Source organism: Ictalurus punctatus, chromosome 19 (genome assembly GCF_001660625.3).
Source record: "Ictalurus punctatus breed USDA103 chromosome 19, Coco_2.0, whole genome shotgun sequence".
Lineage (NCBI taxonomy): Eukaryota > Metazoa > Chordata > Actinopteri > Siluriformes > Ictaluridae > Ictalurus > Ictalurus punctatus.
Window position 1 is genome coordinate 8658527 of NC_030434.2, and position 23763 is coordinate 8682289.

At 40.1% G+C, this 23763-nt stretch overlaps 2 protein-coding genes across 9 annotated transcripts in view; one reads left to right on the plus strand and one right to left on the minus strand.

Moving 5' to 3' along the window:
* Positions 1–23763, minus strand: part of LOC108279672 (synapsin-3) — a 124757-nt gene that overhangs the window by 33811 nt on the left and 67183 nt on the right. The window lies entirely within an intron of this gene.
* On the plus strand, positions 9877–23555 carry LOC108279674 (metalloproteinase inhibitor 3). The gene is made up of 5 exons (XM_017494014.3): positions 9877–10129; positions 16366–16448; positions 18194–18305; positions 19707–19828; positions 20766–23555. Exons 1-5 carry the CDS (start codon positions 10006–10008, stop codon positions 20961–20963), a joined length of 639 nt encoding a protein of 212 aa, XP_017349503.1. The 5' UTR covers positions 9877–10005; the 3' UTR covers positions 20964–23555.

Here is a 23763-nt window from a genome sequence, read left to right on the forward strand (position 1 = left end):
TCCATGTGGGTTTTCCAGGTTCTCCAGTTTCCTAAATCCATGCCAGTTGGGGGATTGGCTATGGTAAATTGCCCCTAGGTGTAAATGAATGTATGAGTGTGTTTGTGTGTGTGTGTGTGTATGCATGGTGCCCTGCAATGGACTGGCATCCCATCCAGGCTGTATTCAGATTTACTATTTATTGCCTTACTTAATCGCAAGTGCCACTTTTACTCCACCACAATGCCATTGTCCACCACTGTTTTCATTGACCTTATTACATTACAGCATCGTCTCAACCATTCATGTCTAAACACCTGTTTGTTCACGTCTAGTAAGTGCTTGTAGTGTCAAAGTCTGAATCTGAGCCCCGTGACCAGCATTTCAAAAAGGAAACAAGGTGAAACGGCGAGTGAACTTTACGCAGATGTCTAGGCACGTGACACAGACAAGTGTATGCTCTCAGTCAGTAATGACTTCACAAGAGCAACGAACACTTTACATTATGATTCACGTGAAAAAATGGTAAAAAAAAAAAAAACCCAAAACGATTTGGTCTCATAAGAGCCTCTGAGTTTATATTATTCAGTACGTTTTCATTTGAACAAATGCGTTCAAGGGTGTTATGCGTCACATATTACTGTATCTTATCAACACCTTACTCTCATAAATCGGTTTCCTACCTTCTATGTACAGTTTTTAAATCCCCTTTAAAATAATCCTAGACCCTAACACATCCTTTTCTCTTGTATCTTTTATTTATTCCTGTTTGGCGAGTTTCTCCACACGGTTTGTGGTAAGGTTCCCTGCTCAGTGCTTGTGTGACATTGCCAAAGGAAGCTCTCTAGTATCCCAGAATAAAACCAAGGTGACACCTCCATCTTCTCCAGATACACAAAGCTCTGGTGAAAGCACCGCTGCTCTTTAAAAGCAGTATGTGACAAAAATGCCTTCCCAGCTCCACAACAGCCTGTGTAGGTATACACGTAATAAGATGGCGTATCTACAGATAACATCATTGGTGTCTATGCGGCCCAGCAAAGCCGCCAAGAGTCCCAGTTAGAGAAACACCCTCTATACACAACAGAGCCATTAACAGTGCCTTTAGTCATAACCATGTCCTATTCTGTCAACACAATGCTTACATCCACCTACTGATTTCCATGGAGTTAGGACGATTCTGTTTAAACTTCAGCTTGACAAGACATAACAGTTTAAAAAAAAAAAAAACCTTCCCAATAAAGCCTTAATAAATGGATGGGGAAAATGCAATTAAATTCACCAGGACAAACAAAGCTTAAGAATCATGGAAGAACACCGAACTTTCCCATCAGTGTTAAGAACTGAAAGCTGCGATGCCTTCGAGTAGCATGGGGTCTTCGCTTTCCCAGGCTTATAATAAATGTATCTGAAAGAGGCGCACAAAGGGGATTCCTGCCTATAAAATCTGAGCTGAACAAACTGTTTGTCTGAGTGACCTTAAACACACCCAGCGGTGGTCAGCAGTGTGGGTGAAGAGTGACCGCTGACAATGGAACGAGCCAAAGACAACAAAAATTTGCTAAAAATGACCTTATAAAAGGCTCACAGTTATTTTTTTTATGTTAATTATGTCACTCGGACACTGGATATAAGGATGTCTCCGTAGAGAACGGACCCCTGAAGTTACGCAAAACATGATTTCAATTCGTGATCCACTCATGTTTATTTTCACTGGACGTTTTTTATCATATTAATGTTACTCTTGAGTGCGCCACGATGTCTCTAATGTTTCCATCATCAGCCCAACGCCTACGATGGACCCACTTATAAATCTTTTATTTCTATGACTATGGCAGTAATTGTTGTAAATCTAAAACCTTTTCAACCTATGTGACATAATGCATAAGCTAAAAGTGAGTAATGAGACAAACAAGGGAGATTCCAAGCCCACGTTTATATTTAGTCTGTTTGAGATCCCTGTTGAGGTCCACCTCCAGTCCTCCGGGGGCTGACGCATATATCCCACTACCCCCTGACCTGAACTATTTCCACTGCAGTGAGTCACTAGCACTCATTCTTCCTCCCTTAGGTCCTTATTGCCCACCCTGTCCTTTCTTCCCCTTTGCCCTGTTCTTCATTCCCCCCCATTATTCTGTACTCCCACACTGAAGCCATTCCCACACTTTACTGGAAGCAGATGAACCTACTTTAAGTATCTCTTAAGGTCAGACCACATGTCTAATTTCTACATAAAAACGAGGACAAAATTGAATGCTCCATTCACATTCCATCATTATTACTATGTATATAAGCACAGTAATAATAATAATAATAATAATAATAACAATAATTTTTATAGTATTTATATAGCACTTCCAATATATAATTGCATCCCTAAAAGGTTTTACAAAAATAAAACACTAAATATCACAAGAGAAAAACTAAAATAAGTTCTATGAAAGTAAATGAATTTCAAGATGAGTGTAATGCTGGCTGTTGATCATAAAAAAAAGTGAGAAAGGCAGTCAATAAGGAAAACGATAAGGACAAAAAGTATGGGAAATGACACAATTTTATGTAAAAAAAATAATAATAAATAATAATAATAATAATAATGCTCTAAACAAACAAACAAAAAACCCAAAACAAATCACATAAAATATGCGAAAGTAAAAGAGATTGTATAACACAAGAGTAAGCAAGCCAAAGGCCTGAGTAAAAAGGAAGATCTTAAGGTTATTTATAAAAGAGGAAAGAGTTGTGAGAGAGTTTAGGTCATCTATCAGTGTCTTCCACAAAGCGGAACCATAACGACTAAAAGCACTTTCACCTCTTTTAGTTTGAATTCTGGGAATGACTAGAAGACCGTCGGCTGATGAACTCTATATCACTAGTCTCGGGTACAGCTTTGTTTTCTAAAGAAATTGGGTTGTGAGTTTCACTGAGCATCTTGGAGAATCTTCTTTTCATTTGCATGCGAATCCCAGCAGCCTCCATTATGCTCCTTTGTCTGAAAAGTGGTCCATTAAATAATATGTTACATACGAACATTTTTCTGTAGCATTCAAATTTTTTGTTGGAAATGTAATGTTAGGAACTCAAAACAAGTTTTTGTACTGTACTATCTACAAAATGTATACAAAAAAAGACTTTTGCATGGTACTACACGTGGATCAGGTGGTAGAGCGGGTCGGCCACTAATCGTAGGGTCGGCGGTTCGATTCCCGGCCCACGTGACTCCACATGCCGAAGTGTCCTTGGGTGAGACACTGAACCCCGAGTTGCTCCCGATGGCAAGTTAGCGCCTTGCATGTCAGCTCTGCTACCATTGGTGTGTGAGTGTGTGTGTGTGCGAATGGGTGAATGAGACGCAGTGTAAAGCGCTATACGAGTGCGCCATTTACATTTCCGAATGTCCACAACTTCAGGGATAATACAGCATACGATTTTTAAAAAATAATCCTTTAAATGTTTGCATATTAAATATGACTTGTTTTTTTTTTTTACTCTCTGGAAGTAAAGTTTAAACATATCTATGCGGCAGTGGGAAAAGTGCTTTTCTTTAAGTCAGTGTGGCAAAGAAAAAAGTGAAAAAGACTGACTTGATCTTTGAACCCTTGATTGTGGACCAGTGCACTCTTCCAAGTCTGTAGGCATATTCAAAATTTTATATCACTGCGGGTTACTCTCAGGCCAGTTGGAGCTTTCTTTCCTCCTATCAACATCATCAGAATTCTGCTTGGATGTTTCCGTGCTGTCACGCCTCAGAAACTCCCCATTGTCTTACCTGATAAAGCTATACATCAATTTAGAGCGTTTCTGACCACAGACTAAATACGTATGGGAGAACGGTTAGTCAGAGCGGAAAGCACAAGCTGAGTGGTTTGGTTTTGATGTGACATCCCACTTAGCGTACTTCATCTTCTCTAATTTAGAGAGCTCCTTTTGTGGGTTCTGTTGCCCTGGGTTACATCTGAATTGCCTTTTTAGGAATGGCCCTGGTGTTTCTACGGCTCCGTAAAAAAACCTAACTAAATGTTATCGGACAAAAGCAGCCTTGCAGATCAAAGAAGCCTTCCATGATCCAGCTCGAGTGCTGCTGGCAAAAGGAGAAAGCAGAGGTGGGCGAATAATGGCAGAAACAATTGTAAGTGAAATTTCAAGAGGTATAATATGGAGAACAGGGCTGATGCATCATTAACGCAGCTAGAGTAATCTTGGAATAAGTGACACATCCAAGATGGTCAGGCTAAAACCTCTCTCTTACTTCTATGTTCATGCACTGTGATATGACGAGTGTTTAGAAAGCTAAATAAAACATGCAGAAAGTAATGTAGCATCTGTTGATGATCCATGCTATGAAACTCACATATTGCTGAAATATTGTTGGCCATGTGCGATACGGCGGAAAGCTCAATGTTGCAATAATTACTTACGGTTAAATACCAACATGATAGTCATTTTTTTTAAACTCTTGCAGTTACAGGTGACCCTTGTTTAACCTTTTGATCTATTTGTGGCACTACTTCCCCAAGTACTGGTCATTAAAAGGTCACATGTTGCATAATCGACAACTTAATATTAATAATCATAAAAGAAGGAAAGCTGATGATGATTTCAAGCATTGCGATAAAATATAAAGGTTTCAATATGAAGTAAATTTAAATGGAAATAAAATATGATTGATAGATGGATGGAAAAATGGATGGATGGACGGATGGGAAAATGAATGGATGGATGAGAAAATGGATGGATGGATGGATGGGAAAATGGCTGGCTGGATGAGAAAATGGATGGATGAATGGATGGATGGATGGATGGGAAAATGGATGGATGGATAGATGGGAAAATGGTTGGATGGATGGGAAAATGGATGGATGGATGGATAGATGGGAAAATGGATGGATGGATGGATGGGAAAATGGATAGATGGATGGGAAAATGGATGGATGGATGGATGGGAAAATGGATGGATGGATGGATGGGGAAATGGATGGATGGATGGATGGGGAAATGGATGGATGGATGGATGGGGAAATGGATGGATGGATGGATGGGGAAATGGATGGATGGATGGATGGGGAAATGGATGGATGGATGGATGAGAAAATGGCTGAATGGGAAAATGGCTGGCTGGATGAGAAAATGGATGGATGAATGGATGGATGGATGGATGAATGGATGGATGGATGGGAAAATGGATGGATGGATGAAATGAATGGATGGATGGGAAAATGGATGGATGGATGAATGGGAAAATGGATGTATGGATAGATGGGAAAATGGATGGATGGATGGAAAAATGGATGGATGGATGGATGGATGGGAAAATGGATGGGAAAATGGATGGATGGATGAGAAAATGGCTGAATGGGAAAATGGCTGGCTGGATGAAAAAATGGATGGATGAATGGATGGATGGGAAAATGGATGGATGAATGGATGGATGGATGGGAAAATGGATGGATGGATGGAAAAATGGATGGATGGATGGATGGATGGATGGGAAAAAGGATGGATGGATGGATGGATGGATGGATGAATTTGAACAAGCGTCAAGGAAGCATATAATCTTACCACAATAATACATTGTAAAATGCCGTATGTGATAAGAAAGGTGATCATTAATGTGTTCATGGACTGGGCACATGTTTATCTGCCCTAAAGCTTTTCTTAAATTCCAACCTTATGTTCCAACCTTGATGTGATATAATGCAATAGACACTGTCTATGTTAAATGACTACAGTATGTGGTCTATATGGAAGTGACTGGACTGTATACTGGAAGTAAAATAATGTTAATTACTGTATTACATACGGTAATACATGTACTAATGTATTGACGTATTTGCTGTTTTTTTTTTTTTTTTTATTAACCTAACAAGTTCAGACTGCATTTATGACAGTTATTTGTTTTTAACTACAATCTTTTTTTGGGCTCAAAAATGCATCAAAAACCATACAAATATAGTGACAAACCCAAAATAATTTTTTGCCGATATAGACGCCGCTAAGGTTTATTCCCATTGTATGTAGAAACATTTCAGCCACCTTTACAATATTTCGCTCTAATAATATTGGTCTGATGCTGAATTATATTTTAATGTGCAAATATGCTGCAAATATACATGATATTTCTCGGCCATGCAATTGTGGAAGATGGTAGAATGACTGAAATAACACCTAAAGGAAGCTAAACATTAATATGAATCCCAAGTCAGACAAAATATACAGTACATGCGAAGCTGGGCTCAAAATAAACACAGCATCACAGAGGAAACTGCCGCATGGTGTTGATAAGCATGATCATCAACGGTCACGAACTGTTGAACTTCAGTCTTATGCAAAGGCATATGCATTGCACAACACACCATTGTATTATTGTGCTCCTCGTGTACTTGTCGATGAGTCGGTATGCTTTAGAAGAAAAAAAAGTTTGCAAACCTCTCAGAATTGCTCATGCAATTCATGCTACCTCACGCACATGGTATAACGGTCATTAATGTTCCTCAAAAAAAGGTATACGATATATACTTTAGAACGGTACAGTAACATTAAAGATTTAGTGAATCAAACTCCATGATTGCTTAATAATTGGGTTAGTTTCGGTAAAGCGGGCCTCGTGGTCACACAAAATGCATGTACGCAAGTATAATTCTCAGAAAATTCTCCTATATTACGCCAACTGCTTTGATTAAAACTATATGCTCCTCTATGAATGGTCTATACTGTACATGTCAGGGCAGCCTATAGCAAGAAGACAAGCTAACTGAACAAATTAGTATAAATAAAACCCAGGATTAAGGCACTTTAAACGTAGTTTCCCCAGAACAGTGTATATAAGATTTTCAACTTCAACTTGTCTCAGTTTTTATTCAAACATTCCTGGGCGTTTAACATAAACACTCATATTTTTGTATACCCGTATAGCACTAGTTCAATATTTCCACTAGACGTTAAGCAACACAGTTTAATCATTAGTAATGAAAACGATGATAAAACATGTTCCCTTCCTCCAAACCATTTAAAGACCACAACAAATCTAAGAGTGAATTAATGTGAGGGCTGAGGAGTCAGAGGTCGAGTGCCTTGGATCACTCTCACTGGTGTTACACAAGCCTGTGCCTTGAACTCAAAGGATCAAGCCTTCGGAGCGATATCTCTGCTCTACTCTTCAAAAACACTTACATAAAACACAAGGGGAGGGGGAAGGAAAGGATTAAGGCCTAATTTGATTAATTCAAGAATTCAGGTTCTCTGCAGAGGATTGGGGGTGGGGGTTGTTCGCTGCAGTTTTACCTTATCGGGAGACCACGCTCGTCTGCTTTCACGGCAATGGTAAGAGCAGGGAAACAGTAATGCGGCGGATTATGAGAAGTGCAAAAACTTTTCTTCTTCGCCTTGCCTTAAGTGCAGTCTCAAATACAGAGCTCTGTATATCAAATTAAATATTGCAAGATATACAGTATCCACAGCTGATATAGCCTCAGAGAATTTTTTTTAATAGAAAATAAAAATCGCACACAGCATTTTCTCAGACATGTGTCAAAACACATATTAGCATAATTTTGCCAAAAATTGTATAACACCTCAAAAAACAACAACAACAACAAAAAACATTCTCCAGTGCCAAACATTAGGGCAAATCAGAACAACCAGGATGGACACTGCATATGGTCATATTAAACCCACCGAACATATGCTTTCAACTAATATTGGCCCCCTTGATAAATATGAGCAAAGATGGCTGTGAAAAAAATTGTCTTTTTTTTTTTTTTTTTAACCTTTTGATCTTTTGTTACAAAAAAATTCACAAAAATACTCTGCTCTCATGGATATCAAACAACTGCAAACAAAACACATGTTTATCAAAAGAAATATCTATGTCAAATATAGTGTGCCACAATTATTAGCACCCTTTTAGTCAATACTTTGTGCTGCCTCCCTTTGCCAAGATGACAGCTCGGAGTCTTCTCCTATAACGCTGATGAGGTTGGAGAATACATGGTGAGGGATCTGAGAGCGTTCCTCCATACAGAATCTCTCCAGCTACTTCAAATTTCAAGGTCCACACTGGTGCACAACAAACTGTGTTAATTTTGATGTATGTTTGGATCATTGTCCTTCTGGAAGATCCAACCATGGCCCATTTTAAGCTTTTTGGCAGAGGCAGGTTTTCATTTAATATCTGTTGATATTCGATAGAGGCCATGATGCTATGTATACCACCTGGGATTAATAAATTGTTATCTTATCTTATCTATCTTATACTACTGTGTAAACCGCAGTGTAATAAATATGTCAAAATATTATGCCACCTCTCAAAAAATGCATAATACAGGAGTAAATATAGTATGCTGTAAATCATCTTGGAAATGTCTGTCAAACAAATTTATTGTTTGACTCAAAAGTTTGTCTATCCCATGTGACAGAATGATAAAGACAATAGTTTACACACTATACGGCTAAAAGTATGTGGACACCTGACCATCACACCCATATGTGGTTCTTCCTCAAACTGTAGCCACAAATTTGAAAGCACATAACTGTATAGAATGTCTTTGTGTGCTGTAGCATTACAGTTTCCCTTCAGTGGAACTAAGAGACTCAAACGTGTTCCAGCATCACAACGTCCCTGTACACAGAGCGAGCTCCGCGAAGACATGGTGTGTGAAGGTTGGAGTGGAAGAACTCAAGTGTCCTGCACAGAACCCTGACCTCAAACCTTTGGGATGAACTGGAACACCGACTGCACCCCAGACCTCCTCAGTACCTGATCTCACTAATACTCTCGTAGCTGAATGATCACAAACCCCCACAGTCACGCTCCAAAATCTAGTGGAAAGCCTTCCCAGAAGAGTGGAGCGCATTATAACAGCAAACACAGAGGGACTAAAACTGAAATGGGATGTTCAACAAACACATATGAGTGTGATGCTCAGGTGTGTACAAACAATCTACCAACAACAATTTGAGTGAGTTTGGTTTCATAGATATTCCTTTATATTATCACAAGTAACTAAAATATTAATAGTGAGGGGGGAAAATTCATAAAGAAAGTTTGAGCTAATCCTCAACCACCTACAACCGCTTTTATATCTCAGCTGTAATAATTATCACTGTTCATATCTAATCTAAACGAGATGTCAAAAATCCACGGACTTCTTTTAGCTCCGTTTTCAGACTAATACCGCACGGGACACCCAATTTTATATTTTTAATTCTTCAGTATAGGATTTTTAAAATATATTTTCATAGATAAAGTTACATTACTTCTCCCCCCCACCCACCCCCCCCCCCCCCCCCCACCCAGACCCTTTTCCACTCCACTGTATACAAAGTATACGGCTACACATGTAACACAAATTGACCTCAAATGTCTAGTATTTGTTCAATTCAATTCTCCGGTATAGAATTTTTTTTGTTGTAGATAAAGTTACATTCAATTTAGTTACATTTTAAACACAGATGCTCATGCCACTGTTCACACAGTACACTGCTATAAAAGTAGCACACATTTCCCCTCAAGCCCCTAACCCTGTTTGTAGTAGTTATGAAAGACAGTGTGTTCTAATATTCTGACAATAACTTCTGAACGCAGTAATATGTGGTTTGATGTGTAGCCTTCATACCACAATTCCGTGAATTGGGTTCAGGCTCATGATAGTGAAAAAAAAATATCTTCCAAACCCTGAGACACCTCAGACGAGAAGGAACGGGTTTGTTCTTTCTCAGAGGGTTTTAAAAATATATTTTGTTTTTTGTTTTTTTTTGAGGCAGTTGTGAAGTCAATTTTCAATACGTCATGCCAGTGCCATGTTTAATTGGAATGGCATCATCGACGCTGTGATTGGCTGTCAGCCGCGACGCCTGTGGGGGGCGTGACACAGCTGCGCCACCTATAACACGAGCGGCGCGCGCTCTCACACATACACTCACACTGAGCACTCACCTCAGCAGACGCACGCGCACACTTCTCCGGATCGGAACGAGAGCGCGAGCGACAAGAAGCGATTCGAGGCGAATACAACAAAGAAGAGAAAAATGAAACCCGTCTGCCAGCTGCTCAGCCTGCTGTTCGTGTTCAGCAGCTTGCGCCTGGACGAGCTGGAGGCTTGCTCATGCGCGCTCACGCACCCGCAGGACGCCTTCTGCAACTCCGATATCGGTAAGAATACCACGCGCTTTCTATCGCACTCACACTGACCTTTAATGAGGAGTTCGGGTGCGTTTCTAAAGTTATAGAACCACGTGGAACTCAGTACTGGACTCCATATGTGACTGTGGTTTTATTTATTTATTTTTTCGGTGCATGGTATAGAGAAGCACGCGCCGGGTAGTGCACCGGGATTTTACTGCGTGAGATGCATTCAGCAGGTTGTTAGGAAAGAAGAAGAAAAAATCGCTCCAAACGCGTCCCTGTGCACTACACTCGCTCACTACGCACTTAGGAAAAGTTGGAGTGCAGTTGCGGCTTGCAGCCGGTGGGAGGGAAGAGTTAACGGTCGCCATGGCAACACGGCCACGGTGCTGGCACAGAGTTGTCTCCTTGTTGTTTTTTTCCCCCCTTCTTTCTTCTCTCCCCCAGAACAAATGGGCGCCTTCTGAGTAATAAAGCGGGCTGATTCATTTTACCATTTGATCATTTTTGTCCAGCCATACACTAGCTGTTTACACTGAAGGACAACTGGACTGTCCTGTGCACAGCATCATGAGCACAGCATCACTACCATCACTACCAGCTCCTTTATCAGCACATGCCAAAGACATCCATGTTAGCACGAATGTTAAAAGGTAACTCTGATATCACAGCATTGAACAAGCACGCTGTGAGTGTCATCTAATCTTGCATTCCGGTTAGATCAGATCAGATCAGAGCAGACGAAGCTTTTATATACTGTGTATATATACACACAGGCAAAACTGACTTTCTGACCAGCACTTTGAATGTTTTGTCCTCGGTATCAGATGCCAAGACAATCAGACTGAGGTGTGTGGAGTTGTATTGAGATCTATAATCTCAGAAAGTAATACGTGTCTGGTCAGGTTGAATAGAACATAATCCGTATAGTTTACATTTTAAAAAATGTCGTTTTTTTTTTTTTTAATTGAAAAATAATTTCAGCGTTTTGTTTATTACTGAATTGAATTTAAAACGAATCGTCAAGGACACGCTTGGATCACGGTGTAAACAATCCCACGAGGATGTTAGCACTTTCATGAAGAAATTCTATTAAATGAAAAATCCTGATAATCACATGTGGCCGTATTTCGAAATACATGATTGAGTCATCCCTGCTGGGGAAAACAACAACAACAACAACAACAAAACAATAGAACACCACAACAGACATTCTAATGGTTTCCACTACAAATACCATTATAAACCATCAGCTGACCATTAAAACCATTGCTAACCATTATTGGGAGCCAATGGGATCCTCTAGACATAACATGCCACCAATAGAAGGCAACACATTACCAGCAGAGACCCACAGGGACCATTACAATTCCCATTAAAACCAGTACAAATTCTCTGAGGGGTTCTATTGGGGTTTTTTTTTCTTCAGAAGGGATGTTGGATGTACAAAAACAAACTGTGTTAACGGAACTCAAGTCATTCACATGGAACCGATGTTTCAGTGTACCCGGTTGAATGAATGTTGCGTTGTTGTTTAATGAGCCCCTACAGTGTTGAATCAACTCTTACAAAACATAACATCTGACGCTTTCTTTGAGTTTACTGCCGGTTGCCATGGTTTCAGTGGTGATCTCTATACAAGCTAGCTACAGAACCTATATGAATCCACCCTTGCTATTACAAATCAGATTTCTTTCTAATAAAAGTGACGTGCTTGTCTGTACATGGCATCCGTGCTGGTCACCATCTACTAGAATGATCCTAATACAACATTTTGCTTTCACAAAACTGCACATTGAAACGTATATTGAAACAGAATGGCAAAAACACTGACGTTCATGTATTATCTGCCACTCGAAACCCGTAGTAACAGCATGAGTATGAGTCAGGTGCCGCAAATAGTAACGAAATGCGGAACCAAAAACAGAGAAAAATAACAGACATACCACTCTATCTCTCTTCTTATTCGAATTTGCATAAAATTAAACGTAGCTCATATTTGTAAAGTCATTCGCCCTACCCACTTCCCAATGCCAAGACTTGCTTCACTCCCAGTCAGTCATGACTTCCTGCCAATTTGTTGCATCACGATACTACGGGTATGAGAGCATGGATAGAGTTTTTTTTTTTTTTTTAAATATATATTAAAAAATCAATAGGGTTGCACCGGTTCCCGCGGCTTTCGGTTGTGTACAGCTAGACTCTTTTATATGTGTAAGACCAACCCATAGAACCCTATGACGGCGTGCTTCATTTCTGAAGAGGTTCTAAGCAAAAATCCTTTACGACACTAGAACCGTTAGCCATCCAAAGAACCCACGATGACCCTTTTTACTAGAGGAGCCTTCATACTTCGAAGTAGAAATGCTTTTTAACAGTTAAGTAGAGACCGACACAAATGAAATCCCAAAGGAAGCAATTTCAGTTCTTCTGAGCAAATCATAGTCTAAAGTTGTGTTAGGAAGGTTGCCAGTACTGCGACAAAAACTGTCACTTGGAGCAAACAACCTGGAGGAAAGGACCAACGTCCAAATTCAAAAGCACACCGCTTTTGAAACTCTTTGCAGCCAGGGAGCTCTTTAACTGCGATATAAATTCCACTGTCTCCCTTAGTACAGATTTATTTTATGAACATAATATGACCATTGAAAAACTGACTCATTATTTAAGGCTGCGCAATAATATTTTGGCGGTTTATTGGAGCCCTGGAGCTTTCTTCTGAACTTTTCCACCAGCAGAACCCATCAGGTCCAAGTTATAATAATAATAATGACATTATTCATGACCTTTTTTTTTTTTTTTCTGGCTTGTTTTTTGAGTTATTGAGGTTTGGATGAAAACCCATTTGATTCAAATGATCAGTTAAATAGTTTAATAACTATAACAACTCAATAAAAATATATTTGATTAACAGAAAAAAAAAAAAGGGAGAAAAGATTCGACCACAGATGGTCACTGATGTATTTTAATATTATTAAAACCATCTTCACATTAAGATGAACCAATGCATTTTTTTTAAAAAAAAGAGACTGAGAAAAGGCCCAGGTTCTGTGAGAGGTGAGGGGAGGATGTTTAATCCTCAGAGTCCGGGTGTGGATGTATGGATTCGTCCCATCTCGCTCCCCCAAGTGAACTTAGACCCAGTAAAACATCCGTTACGCTGAACTCCAGTTAAAAGGTCATGACCAATAAAACAGGAAGTATTTAATTTCTTCAACATACGACCGAGAACACTCTTCCTTCTGTGGTTAATCACTGATTCTCTATAAGGCTCCTTGTGAAACACCATGCGGATCCTGGCGCTCGCTTTTTTTAGGTAACGTGAGCACTAAAGCAGAGTCTGATTGGGCCTAATTTCCTCTGACACGGCTCCACCCGTTCCATTCCATCTGCTTTAATTTGCCTAGCATACCTCTGGACGAACAGTTTGTCTGTGACGCCGCACGAACTGGTTAGCCAAGAAAATCCCTTTTTCAGGGGCCTCCGTAATACTAAAATGGTTCTGCATACTTATTGCATTTCGTTCTGCTTACCGCCGTACGGTTACCACACCGAGGATCGCCGAAACTAATGTGCTTTGAGATAAGAGGATCAATACAGTATATGTGCCAGTTGCGGAGCACGATCCTGTTAACCACTGTTAGGAAAAAACAATTTAGAAATTCATTCTGCCCCAGAGGAAATGTCGGTTTCTATTAGCGCTCTAATAATGTTATCCGATTGCAAAGTTAATTACATTCAAAAATAATTATTTTTTTTTCCCCCACTGGGTGAAGCAGAACACACGTTCCCTTTACACGTATAAACATATTTCTTGTCAAAAAATAGCCTCGCTCAGCACCGCATCTTCACTGACTTTCATAGTGCATCTGCAGTGCTGAAAGAAAACAAAAAGGTTCGAGATCACACAGATATTCCCAAGCTTGAGTGTTCAACCTACAGTGAGACTGTTCGGTGCCTCAGATGGTAGAGATGGATCATTAATGTCATCCTGTGCATCCAGTCCTATCCAGAAACACTAGGGCATAAAACCACAGCAGAGAGAGGGAGGGCGAGAGGGAGAGATTTTGTGCGACTGAAATGGTCTATTCAATGCGAGGTTCTTCTTTTAAGACCTACCGTGCACCAGATTAGTGTTTTGCCCTACCCTTTGGTCTTCGAGATTTAATTCATGTTAAAAGAATCCCAGCCAAGGTGTTGGAGAGAGGCGCTTTGTGTGCAGTGATGTGGTTCAGACCGGACTGTACCAAATATGGAGCGTCTCTGGCAAGGACCATCATGCAGGTTTGGGTCAAAGCCGAGTGAACAGCGGAGCTTTTAAAGCTTAGGGAAGCCACAACCTATTCAAATACAAGGGAACAAGTCATGGTACATAATTCAGCCTGAAACTAAAACGGTTCCAAATCACCAATTTTCCCTCCTTGTATTGTTTTTCTTTTTTTATAATTAAAAAAAATAAAATAAAATTGACTAAATGATTTACAATGCAGCGAACGATCGATGTCGCGCTTCAGCTGAAACGCGACTGAGCTGTTTATAATGACGGGGAACTAATCTGGGTAAGCAATCCTCTAAACCTCATTAATGGTCCTCATTAGGAGTTGTCTAATCATACATGGAACGTTCAGCCTCTTTGCACAACGGTATCTGTGAAATAGCTAGTAGAACAATCCTCGTGAGTTCTTATACACACGTACTAAACTTTGCATTCACAGGAACTTGTCTGTACCGTACAGGTGCATTTCTCACTGCAAAATAACACCTACTGTTTCAGACGTTAGCCAGATATGTATATATTGGGTGAATTACATCGGCATGCAAGTATATCAGGAAGGACATACCTGTATTGTTTGTGTGTGTGTGTATAGGTTGTAAAGGAACACGTGTAAACTTAGAGAGAGAAAGATGTCTACAGAAATAGTAGTAAGAGATTCTTGGTACCCAGTAGATCAAATCCCAGAAGATTTGGCTGTTTGATTGAGCAGGCTTCTGTTGTCCTGTCTAATGAGCAGGTCTGCTGTTTTACTCACAGGGACATCTAAACGGTATTTAATATAGCATGGCTAGAAGCAAAAACGGTTCTGAAGACTTAACCTGTTACGGGCTTGCACAGTAAAACCAATACAAATCCCAAGAAACATGATTTCTGTTAAAAATGAACAGAACTGTTGGCGTTACTATGGGGTAGCTCACTGGAGGCAAGAACACACTGTCCAGTGACGTGTCTCCACATGTAGCCAATGGAAGGTAAAGCCAGCGTCATGCTGGTTTTATCCCATTAATGATTTGAGTGGCTTTGATACTTTTATTTCTTTCCCCTTGTCCAACCTACTTGGTGAGCTTAGATGGGCTGTGATGCTGGAGAAGATGCTAGAACCTTCTGTCCTTGCTGGGAAGGAGGAGTCGGACTGCTTTCCTTTTTTTTGGATTAGCCTGTGGAATGCAAGCCGTAAGGAAATGTGGGAAGGAAATTCCTACTGGGGAAGAAAAGATAACAAACATCCCCTTCACTGCAAGCTTTCTCTGTCACCTCCTCCCTTTTCTCTTCCTCTCCGTCTGGTTGAGAGGAGCAGGTGAACTTCACACGCTGCCTGGTGTCTAAGAGCTGATATTCCTCTGAGACAGCAGATTCAGCCACTACAGGAAAAGCCTATTCATCTTCGCAAATGAGCCATAACGTTAGCTGCCTCCTATGGGCGTTCGGAACAGTCTAGAAAGACGTAAACCAAGCCAGATGTTTTGTCTACGCTCCCTGTTTTCGCCGTTGTGTATATGGGTCCAGTCTGATAAGACAAAATAAACCAGATCACTGTACAAACGTGAGGCTGGTGAGACGGCTGCACTGGTTTGTTTAATCCTTTCGCGCCGGGCAGGATTAGAGGGCGAGATGGCGGAGTATTGACATGCCCTCATTCTTTGCTCTCCAAGGAGGCAGTTCTGTTTCGGAGCGACGGAGAGACACCTACTCAATATGTCCCAGTTTGACGATTCAAAATACGAATAAATTACACATGATCTCATAATAACTGTACATACTGAGTGCTCAATGAACAGAGACAAACTTGGGCTCATGTCAAGTCTACTAAGAGTTAGTCCTGCCTGTATATTAGCTTTCATGAAGTTATGGAAAATACCTCATATACCTAAACCTGTTTATCACTGCTGTTCGGTGATCACTAACTGCTCCCTAGTTTCTGTGCTTGTGACTCAAGATGTCTGCAGGATCATAACCAGGACATGTGCTTATGTGATTCTGTTTGCAGTGATCCGAGCCAAAGTGGTGGGGAAGAAGCTGCTGAAGGATGGCCCGTTTGGCACCATGCGCTACACAGTCAAACAGATGAAGGCAAGTTAGCCTACATGACAACGTGGCTTTATTAGACTTACACTTTAATGGTAATATACTAGTTAAGTAGTTTGTAGTAGTAGTAGTATATACAGTATTTATAATATATACACACACAACAGTTATACCGCTGATGTCATGTTTCTACAGTCAGGCCCAAACATTTATCACTAGTAGGCGTTCTAGTTTACAGCTGTTTGCCAGGGCCGGTTAAACATCTGTGAGATTGATGTGCCATACGTTTATTTAGCAACACTCGACAAACTATTTTTCGAGACAACCAATTTCTGCACAAGTACCATGCATTATATCTTGACGAGCAACGGATATATCTTAGGAACCCCAAAAACTTAACTACACTGTTTAACTTTAGTTAGCTAGCTAGCTGCTGAGTAAATGCCTCAACATGCGGGAGCTAAATCACTTCAGTAGCTAGCTAGCTGTTTCATAGCATGTGTAAACAGCAGTGATTCATGTTCTGGTTTTCGGGAAATTTCTCGCAAGTAACAAGCGCCGTTACAAAATCCGTATCGTTAGAATATTCCGTAATAGTTTTACCTGAGGTTTTCCTGATTAACATCTAGCTACAGCATTCTAACCAACAGACGCTAACCCAAAATGATTTACTAGTAACTAAATACTGAAACGTCCCCATTTTGTCTATAAATTAAGTTCCTCATAAAGAGGTCTAAATTCTTAAACACATTTGAAATTGGCACCAAAATGGACAAACGTTGCCCCTAAACTGTACAGTATATGCTAATGATTTAACGCCCCGCCCCGTCCCCGTTAACGCGTGTATAATGCAAGAGATGTACTGTTATTTTCCGACTTTGTAATAATATATCATTCGAATATATCCTCCACCTCTATATAACACACGTTTCTCTTTATGTAATATGGGCCATTTTAAGTACGGTATGTTACAAGTATGAAGAAATGCGTCATTTGATGAAAACAGGGACAGGTTTTAGGACGGTTTCTAAACCGTTACTGAAAAAAAAAAAAAACCACTTAGCTGGGACTTGTAAAAGCAATGAAGTTAGCTTAAGCGTCAACACAGATGAGCTAAACGTGTCTTTATATGTCCGTTTGTCTCGTTTAGACCGAATTATGACGGATGGGTAAGTTTACCAAAAATAAGATGCCTTGTTGAATCAATGTTCCTAGCTAATGGCTTTCTCATAAAGTGTTGAGGAGGGAGGGAGGGAGGGAGGGGGGGAGGGGGGTTGGCCTGCTATTGCACTTCCTCTCAGTCTGACCTTGGTTTTCTGAGAATGTTGACTCTAAACGGGGATTTCCTGTTGCCTTGTGGACAAATAATTTACGTTTGTACAACAGAACCCTGTACAAACGATTGCTTTGTCTGGAGGCTTCTGGTTCACTTGACCTTAATGAAGTAAGGGGGAAGAAAAAAGAAAAACCCTGCCAATTTCAGACAGACGCAGTTACAACCTGCAGTCCCCTGCATGCTTATATTATACATGCGTTATATATAATTGCAGAGTATTATTTTAGTAATTATACTACGAGTGTAAGTACATGTGATTACCGAACTGCCTTTTTTATTTATTTTTTTTAAATACCTGCTGTTGATCTAGCATTACCTCCTGCTGAAACGCACACATCTGATTCGTGTTGCATCACTTCTTAAAGCGCAGAACCACTTCAGGTGCGACTGGTCGCTTCGGGTCGATTTTCATGCGACTAAAACCTTGTTCGATGTTCTCTTTTGGCTGCTGTAGATGTACAAAGGATTCAACACGGTTCAGCATGTCCAGCACGTTTACACGGACGCTTCAGAGAGTCTGTGTGGAGTCAAGTTTGACATTAACAAATACCAGTACTTGATTACAGGTAAGTTGCCCGATCTCTAAACCCCGCTACTCAGCAGTGGCATGATGCTAATTAAAATCATTACAAGCAAACACCTGAATATTAGTAACTCTTTCGGAGCGCTGCGAAAGTGACGGTAATGGTGAGGCGAAAGAAAAAGTGACACCAATAGCCTCGGGACCAGGCATCCATTTGCATGCTCTTCGCTTCCCCTGTCTAGTGCATGCCTCTCAGTACTAAAGCAAGGTTGCTAATGGCAGCCTTTTGTTTGCCTTAAAAGCACTATCCTTCTAAACCAACGACACAAACGGCACACAGCAAACATCCTCCGTCACAGACATGACCGTGCGTCAAAATTCCCCACTGTTGACATTCCCGAGTAAGGTATCGAGCTAAAACTTGCCACAACAGTTTGTCCTGTCCGTGAAAAATAACTCTCTGCGTGCATTTAACAATCGGCAGGAAGTTGGCAGGAGGGGCAGACGGGACTTATTTTAGTGTTATAAGTAGCGCATGACCACATCTTTTTCAAGCGTCACAGGCAAGCAATGCTTCACTTGCTGAAAACAAACAACAGCAGAATAGTTTTTCCACTGTGTGAATGTACATTTGGCAACGAGGCACAGGAGTACTTCTTGCATAAGGAAAAGCCAAACACATAAGGTCTGGATTGTTGCTGATTGGCTAGAGAGAGTCACACACCCATCACATACTACACAGTTCACCTCTCTCTCCCTTTCACACACACACACAACAACAAATTTACACCATACATTTTGTTTGGGTCCATCATTGGGTGTCACTTTCCCAGGAGCCGGTGTCAGTTCACTTTGAGCTTATTTTTTTTTTTTTTTAAACCCAGCCAGACAAAAAGTGTTCTTTGATCATTTGCTTGCGTCCGCTCGCCACATGACCAGCCTCGTCGGGGCACGCTGCACTCGAGACACCCCGATAAGATCTCGTTCCAGGCAAGCGTCTAAAATAATCTGACCGTAAGGATATAAGCTACCTCAAAGGGACGGGTGCACGGTCATGGTTTTAGTCCACTGCACTGCAAAGCTCGGTCGGTGCACCTGTTGCAGAGTTCGGGATCTTGTCATAGGCGATAAGCCACAAACAGCGCAAAGCTAAAAATAACTGTTAAAGGACCTTTGGAGAATTCTGATCTAGACGAGGACAGTTTAATCGAACGGCACAGTGCAAGGTTGGTCATCAGACCCAAATGTACAGTATAATATGATGCATGAGAGAATGCATAAAAGTGTGCATACGCAATTCATACCCTTTGTGAAGTTTCAGGGCTGCACAAATATACATGCGCAACTGGGTACCGGAATGGAAATGCGACCCCTTACTGCGAGTCAAATACAGTAGCATATCAATAATTGTTCATTTATTTATTTTTTTTCTTCTCCGTCCAAGGTCGTGTGTATGACGGAAAGGTTTACACAGGACTCTGCAACTTTAACGAGAGGTGGGAACGTCTGTCCCTCGCTCAGAAAAAAGGAATGAACCATCGCTACCAGCTGGGCTGCAACTGCAGGGTGAGTGGACACACACACACGGATATATACAAACACATTTTCTCCCGAATAACCAGAAAAATCTTCAGTCGGTTAAATTATAGTGTACACCACAGAACTTAATTCTGTGTACCCACCCAGTGGAAAAGAGTGGCTTGGGCAAAGAGCCTGCAAAAACAATTGAGCAATTTGATTTAATTAGTGGTTCCATGCCAATAGTACACATACCAGCTAAAGGGCTGGCTATGGTGCTGGTAGTAGGAGTAACACAAAAACACACACATACAAACACATTTTAATTAAGTTTGGGAAACCAAGATTTGAGTGTACGTGGGAAATTTAGCCGTCACAGCGTGTACGAAGGAACCAGCACTTAACTGGACCATGATTACTATCCCTGATAGCTACTGAAATAACTCACTGGAACATTGCTACATTATAGAGCTGTATCTATACAAAGTGTCTCATTTACTAATCAGCTGCACACACACATCTTTGACTTTTTCGACTCGTGACGGGTCACATTTCGATGCCCCTCTACAACCGTTCGTGGTATTGAATCTCCCCGGACGCCTACTGCGCGTACTCATGCTTAAAAATCCAAACTTGGGAGGCCCTGACTACTATATTACATCTTAAATATCAAGTACTAATTTGTGTTTTGGATTAATTATGCAGTTGGGAAGGGGGGGGAGGAGGGATACCATATTACAGGGATTAATTACCTTATATTAGCTTTATAAACCATGCCGTGATTTCATGTATCTCTTAAAGTAGACTCATTGCAATACTAAGGAACAGTATAACACATTCAAGCACACACACACTTCAGCACGTCAGGGTTATAAAACGATGATTATAAAAAAACAAGTGTAATTTAGTTTATCAATGTACTTTTTCCCAATTTTCTTTTCCGCATCTAATCCAAGTGTACACTCATCCTCCTCTCTGTTTATAGATTAAGCCGTGCCACTATTTGCCCTGCTTCGTGACCTCAAAGAACGAGTGCCTGTGGACGGACATGTTGTCACACTTCGGCTATCCTGGCTACCAGTCACGGCACTACGCCTGCATCCAGCAGAAAGAGGGCTACTGCAGCTGGTACCGGGGCATGACCTCCCGCGACAAAACCAACATGAACACCACGGATCCCTGAAATAACCGAAGTCTTTTTTTTTTTTCTTTTTTTTTTTGGAAATCTATTTTTCCCCCTACTACCCATCAAACCAATCATTTGTTTTTTTTTTTTTTTTGTTTTGTTTGTTTTTTTCACTCAAAAGTTTCCTTTCCTTGTTTCCAGAATATACAGGAAATAAGGAAACGATTCAGATCGTGCCGAATGACAATTTTATTGATGCCTGTGGTAGCACTTTAGAGGTAAACAATACCTGTGTTTTAATGCATACTATATTTACGCTGTGGCCCAGTCGACGTGCGCTCTGCTGTCCACAGAGACGCACGCTGAGCAGTCCATGCAATCAAAGGAGCCGTCAGTGGGAGAGACAAGAAATGAATCCGGGTATTTAAAAAAAAAAAAAAAAAAAAACTGGTTTCAGAATGCGTAATTAGAATTTGTGTCATAAATACAGCCAAAAGTGTGACGTACGACGTGTATAGCGAGAAACGCCCACAAAAATCATCTCAAGTCATGATGGTGTATTTTTAAAAAATTATTATTATTCATAGCAATCCACTCTTATTACTATGACACCGTATTCCCACTCTAGACGTCTCTCGTGTTCAAATTCAGAACAACGTGCGTGATATTCAGATGAAAACAGCTAACCGAATTGTAGAATGTTTTTTTTGTTTTTTTTTTGTCTTTGGCGATTTCTTGCCTCGCCCTTTTTGGTTCTTTTGAGAATGCACTAAACAAGCTTTCTAAACTGCTGCCTTGTTACCGATTCAAACATTTGGAAACTTCCATCACGCCGCATATAAAGCAATAAGTGTTACTGTGAAAAGGTCGGGTGCCAGACGGACACAGCATCACTTAACACAGCACGTGTAGAGATGATACGCCATGATATACAGTATCACGCTCGCAGTTCAATCCAGTCACAGGACAGTGTCTGACGTAATAATTTATGAAAGCAATACTGGTCCTCCTTCAGAAGCAGTTAAGTGTTATTTTATATTATTTAGAATGATATGAATAACTGTATAGATCCACCATGTATGCTGTATAATATCTATTTATAAGTAAGTGATCCTTTTTTTTTTTTTTTTTTTTTTTTTGCCTGCCTCTTACTTTGTGCTGTAGTTGTTCAACGTCGCTAATATAATCTTCTGCATTCAAAGTTGATTGGTTTGAATAGTCATGAATAATAACAGAGTTATAATGTATATTTTTTACAACTCAACGAAAAAAACAAACAAACGCATAGCAGACGTCGTGGGGAACAGTTATTTTCTTGAACAGAGCATTTAGTTTATTTTTTAAAGTGTTTCTCTCGCTCGTTATGGTATAAGCTACGAAACGATGACCTGACTAAAACCTCTGTCGCGTTTTTGCGCATGTTAATATGTCCGGCGCTCCAGATTAACGTCATCTAACGGTCCACACAGAATCGGCTCTCTTGCCTGCACTGATTTGTATTCATGATTGAACTTAATCTGGACTGAGAAACTGCCCCATAGTGTGTTACAAGAAAAGGCTACAAAATCCTGTGCAAATCCCAGAACCAAAAGTCAAGCGTGTGCCAGGAGTTACTTGGCGTTTTCTGGAGGGGGGAAAAAAAAAAAAAAAGTACTGCATTTGTACGATGGTGATGTTTATTAGTGTTAATTTGATGGTACTTCTCTGATGAAGATTGAGCTGGCTGGTACTAACAAAGGGTTTTTTTTTTTTTTTTTTTTTTTTTTTTTTTTTTTTTTTTTTTTTTTAAAAAGTGTCACCGCACAAACAGAGGTTTTAGTTTTGGTAGTAGTTATGGATAAAATATTTCTATAAAGATATAGACCTATTTGAAATGGACAGATACAAATATTGTTGATTTTTTTTTTGTTTGTTTGTTTGTTTGTTTTTTTGTTACTAAGTTCTTGTTTTGTCTTTTTTCCATATTCACAGTATTGACAATATCTTCAGCTCATTCCTCTCTCTGAGACTAAGACGCCTCCGCTAGACGAAACGGCGGAAACAATTCGGTCATTAATTGGCATTTCCGATGAACGTTTACCATAAATCATGTTTGATTGAGACCTGTACAGGAGTACAGCCTCCATCACCAACCAGTTGAAACAGATGAATAGTTTAAGATTTCTATAACTAATTGTACTGTTAACAAACATACTTATGACGCTAAATACACCGTATTTATTCAAATAATTCGCCATGTCGGGAAAAACCGAGGCATCTTAGTCTCCATCACTTTATGCTTGTGTAAAATACTGTCTGTTTTACACACCTTGCAGTCAATCATGCCTTGAATATAATTAATAGAACGTTCAAGATGTTTTTTTTTTTTTTTTTTATGTACTGTGTGTGTGTGTGCGTGTGTGTGTACACTGATTTGTAAGGGGAAATGTCTTTCTTGTAGGAGCTTACAGAAATGTTATGATTTTTAATTTCTCTTTTATATTTTTATAATAAAGATTTAATGAAAATTGCATTTGTGAACATGTCCTATTTAACAAAATGTATGTTTATACTTTAAATAAAAACGAATGCCTGCCTGAATTTGGGCAGAGTGTATGTATATTATATCAGATTCTACGTCTAAATAAACAAATCAAGTTTGTTCTTGTATGGTCTGACTTGCGTATGAATCAATGCGAAGAACTCACAGCTGACACACACAGTAAAACCGTCATCTTTCCCTATGCGTTTAGCTCCATCGGTTTATCACTCCGGATTTTGATCATAAAAATCGTGAATATCCGTCTATGGTCTATCAGGAACCTTGACTGGATTGGGATTCAGCTGAGCAGCATAATAAATAGATGTGGACACTCAC

Excerpts from the sequence above, each read along its gene's own strand:
- LOC108279674 (XM_017494014.3), top strand. The coding sequence starts at position 10,006 with ATGAAACCCGTCTGCCAGCTGCTCAGCCTGCTGTTCGTGTTCAGCAGC. Across the intron at positions 10,130-16,365 it reads CTTCTGCAACTCCGATATCG|TGATCCGAGCCAAAGTGGTG; the intron begins GTAAGAATACCA and ends TTCTGTTTGCAG. Across the intron at positions 19,829-20,765 it reads AGCTGGGCTGCAACTGCAGG|ATTAAGCCGTGCCACTATTT; the intron begins GTGAGTGGACAC and ends CTCTGTTTATAG.